This window comes from Hyalella azteca, unplaced genomic scaffold (assembly GCF_000764305.2).
Source record: "Hyalella azteca isolate HAZT.00-mixed unplaced genomic scaffold, Hazt_2.0.2 contig14251, whole genome shotgun sequence".
Taxonomy (NCBI): Eukaryota; Metazoa; Arthropoda; class Malacostraca; order Amphipoda; family Hyalellidae; genus Hyalella; species Hyalella azteca.
This window is the reverse complement of record NW_025944142.1, coordinates 32,770-36,931: the sequence shown is the minus strand read 5'-3', so window position 1 is coordinate 36,931 and position 4,162 is coordinate 32,770. Positions and strand designations below refer to the sequence as shown.

The following is a 4,162-nucleotide window of genomic DNA, read 5'->3' as shown; positions in this document are numbered from 1 at the left end:
TGTAAGGCCTCCCTGCTAGCCATGCACCAGCACTTGGCGTCGTGGCACCGCCAGCAGACCGAGAGAGTCAAGAGCAGCGCTCCTGCAGGATACGAGCGACGTGTGGCTCTCAGCAGCGTCCTGATGCACGAGGTTGCGGTCCTGCGACGGCTACACGAGGCCAAAGTCAGGAGGCTCGAACTGCGGCGGGCACATGACGTCCAGGAGTTCCTCAGGAGAGTGAGTGTGTATGACGGGGTTTATCATGTCATAACATGGTTTATCATGTTATAATATGGTTTATGTCATGTTATAATATGGTTTATGTCATGTTATAATATGGTTTATGTCATGTTATAATATGGTTTATGTCATGTCATTACATGTTTATGTCATGTCATAACATGGTTTATGTCATGTCATAGCATGGTTTATGTCATGGCATAACACGGTTTATGTCATATCATAACATGGTTTATGTCATGTCATAACATGGTTTTTGTCATGTCATAACATGTTTTATGTCATGTTATAACATGGTTTATGTCATGTCATAACATGGTTTATGTCATGTCATAACATGGTTTATGTCATGTCATAACATGTTTTATGTCATGTTATAACATGGTTTATGTCATGTCATAACATGGTTTATGTCATGTCGCAACATGGTTTATCTCATGTCATAACATGGTTTATGTCATGTCATAACATGGTTTATGTCATGTCATGGCATGATTTGCGTCATGTCATAACATGATTTTTGTCATGTCATNGGGAACACGCGCTCCTCCTGCACCTCCTGCACGTGGTAGGGAACACGCGCTCCTCCTGCACCTCCTGCACGTGGTAGGGAACACGCGCTCCTCCTGCACCTCCTGCACGTGGTAGGGAACACGCGCTCCTCCTGCACCTCCTGCACGTGGTAGGGAACACGCGCTCCTCCTGCACCTCCTGCACGTGGTAGGGAACACGCGCTCCTCCTGCACCTCCTGCACGTGGTAGGGAACACGCGCTCCTCCTGCACCTCCTGCACGTGGTAGGGAACACGCGCTCCTCCTGCACCTCCTGCACGTGGTAGGGAACACGCGCTCCTCCTGCACCTCCTGCACGTGGTAGGGAACACGCGCTCCTCCTGCACCTCCTGCACGTGGTAGGGAACACGCGCTCCTCCTGCACCTCCTGCACGTGGTAGGGAACACGCGCTCCTCCTGCACCTCCTGCACGTGGTAGGGAACACGCGCTCCTCCTGCACCTCCTGCACGTGGTAGGGAACACGCGCACCTCCTGCACCTCCTGCACGTGGTAGGGAACACGCGCTCCTCCTGCACCTCCTGCACGTGGTAGGGAACACGCGCTCCTCCTGCACCTCCTGCACGTGGTAGGGAACACGCGCTCCTCCTGCACCTCCTGCACGTGGTAGGGAACACGCGCTCCTCCTGCACCTCCTGCACGTGGTAGGGAACACGCGCTCCTCCTGCACCTCCTGCACGTGGTAGGGAACACGCGCTCCTCCTGCACCTCCTGCACCTGTTATTAAACATGTACATCTCCTGCATGTTTTGCACGTGCCAGGGAAGACATGCGATGAATTGCAGTAGTTTCTGATTTCTGAGAATTTCATCAAGTTTATGTAGCAGCTTCCTGGGTAATTGGACCATTCGGGCCAAGTCTAATTTATTAACTTTGACTTGTTATATCGACTTTTTATTCACGTTTTCTATTTTTATACAACATCTAAACTGACTATTAAGTCACGGACTGGACATGGATTGGATTCAATAAAAAAATTATTTTCCCAACATTTGTGCAGCTGAGTTAACTGACTTGAATCAAATTTGTATTTAATGCATCGATTAAAATTTACACCATATCTGATACATTCATCTTCTTATCAAAGGCATTTTATTTGGAATCTCCAGGTGGTGGAGAAAGACCTTGCAGTGACACCGCGGGTCGTTCGCTCCGCTGGGGCGATGCCGCTGCTATACAAGAGCTGATAGAACGAAATCTTGAGTCCGCTTGTGTCGTCAGCAGACTTATCCTCTCTCCATTCTCCAGTTGTTCGATCCCGTTCCCAGCTGTCTGATTTCGTCGTCTGATGTCAGACTGTCTCCATGGGTCAGATTCTGTCTCCAGGGGTCAGACTCTGTCTCCAGGGGTCAGATTCTGTCTCCAGGGTCATTCAAAAAGATAGTTTATAAAAAATATAGTCTATTCTTAAATAAAAAGTTCCAATATTCGTACCGATATTATATCATCCTTTGAAATCGCTAAACGGTAATGCATAAATTGTCAGGAGTTGCTAAAATCACATAAACTAAACACGTCATGTAAAAATAACTTACATCATTTGCATTTCGATTTTTGTACGCCTATGACCGAACACTCCATATGCATTCATTTTCTCTATAAAGATCAATTAGGCCCTCTACTAGAGAATGACTCCAAACGAGAGTGATGTTAGTCGACATTTGGTGTGCCGGATCAGCGTACACAATCAACCTTACTAGATCACAGCTAGACAGCTATCTACTAACTAAGAATTTAAAAGCAAAGAATAGTCCACAAAAATTCATATCTTTATAGAAAACGTTTCGGAGACCAGCTCCATCGTCAGTTCGTAGAATCTGGAATCACAAATTAATACATTAAAACCATAGAACGAATTGAATTTCTTTAATTAATTAATTAAGATTTTTAATTTGATTTACATTTTAATTTAATTTAAATTCTTAGTTAATTTGCGATTTAAGCATACAAGTGGTATTAATTCTTTAATAGCTATCTACTAAGTGCCGCGCTTGTGTTGCATGAGGCATGGCCCCTGTCAATCGCTAGCTCGTCAATCGGTCAAGAAGCGCATGCAGAGGCTGCAAAGCGCCTCTGCATGCGCTTTGAGGCACTTGACTCTCGTGTGTTGCCCCTAGTGTAAACGGGCCTTTACACTGTGTTTCACTGCCAGCGGTGCGCTGTCTGGTTACCTGTACAGACGTGTAGATGGTATAAAGAGGTCCGCTGTTGATGACGAGCGCAATCGTCTTCTAGAAGGCAGATCTGACACGCGCTGCAGACCTTCTGCGAGATAAGGAGGCGCCAGACCGTGAAGGCATCAGAACGTCAGAACAGCGACCTTGCTAAATGCGCAGACAGTGAAGATCGCACAATAGAGGCGTCATACGGTAGAATTTTCGCTTATTGCACACGAGTCGAGCCTCAGCGTTTATTACGGATTGCTGTTTATTAAGTGCAGTGGTCGAAAATCCATAAAGTGCGACATTACCACAGTCCAATCTGGTCAGAACGATCGCCACCACAAGGGCCTCAAGGACATGCCTCGGAAGACAGGCCGGTCTTCCGTAGCATGATTAGCATCCGAGGCCGGTGCTGATGTTACGTATTCGTCGTAGAGCGCCGAAGCAAGCGGTGGTGACGTTGGCAATGTTCCGAGTCCAGCAGAATGTCAGGTTGCGAACTGCGGACGCAGGCATGACGAACTCGTTGCGCACGCGAACAGGGTTGGCCGGAAGCTGATGCCGGCGCCGAGCAGTCGCAAACCAAATATAGTCGGTTTTTAACGTATTGAGCTGGAGCCGGTTGGAGCGCATCCGGTCTGAAGACAGCGTCCATGCAGGCAGACATTCGATCCTGTAACGCTGTGGCGTCAGCCGGTGCATTAAGCCATAGTGAAACTGGCCAAACCTCTTTAGGCCTAACCTACACAAGTTGCAACATTTCTCCACCCAAAACAAACCTGAGCGGACCTAACCTCGTCATTGGCTGCAGGAAGTTAGACAGGCGCTCCAAGTGTTCTGGCAGAGCCAGTTATTGGCTGCAAGAAGGTTGTGAGCCGGGACAGCGTGAATAGGTTAGGCCGAAAGAGGTAAAGCCGGAACAGGTAGTGCGATGGGGAACTGCTTGCTTATGAGCGAGCATGCTTTAAGCATTGCCTGAAGAGCCACGGCGCATATCTCGGCAGAGTGTCGCCTGTCTGCATTACGGAGATCAAGCGTAGTCTGCGGCTTCTAGCTCTGAGGCTGAGTAAAGTTAATGCATAGTGAAGCTGAGCATTGGCTCCATGGCTTATTTATGAGTAAAATTTGTGACCTACGGCTGCGCCCTCGCAATAAGTGATTGCCATAATATTGGAGCCACGACTCAGTCTAAACTGCGTAACTGTTCG

At 47.9% G+C, this 4,162-nt stretch overlaps 1 protein-coding gene across 1 annotated transcript; it reads right to left on the bottom strand.

Annotated features, from left to right (window-relative positions):
- Window positions 1-745: 745 nt before the first annotated feature.
- Window positions 746-1,603, bottom strand: LOC108672376. Its single transcript, XM_018160020.1, has one exon. The coding sequence runs from the start codon at window positions 1,601-1,603 to the stop codon at window positions 746-748; it is 858 nt and encodes a 285-aa protein (XP_018015509.1).
- Between the last annotated feature and the right edge of the window lie 2,559 nt (window positions 1,604-4,162).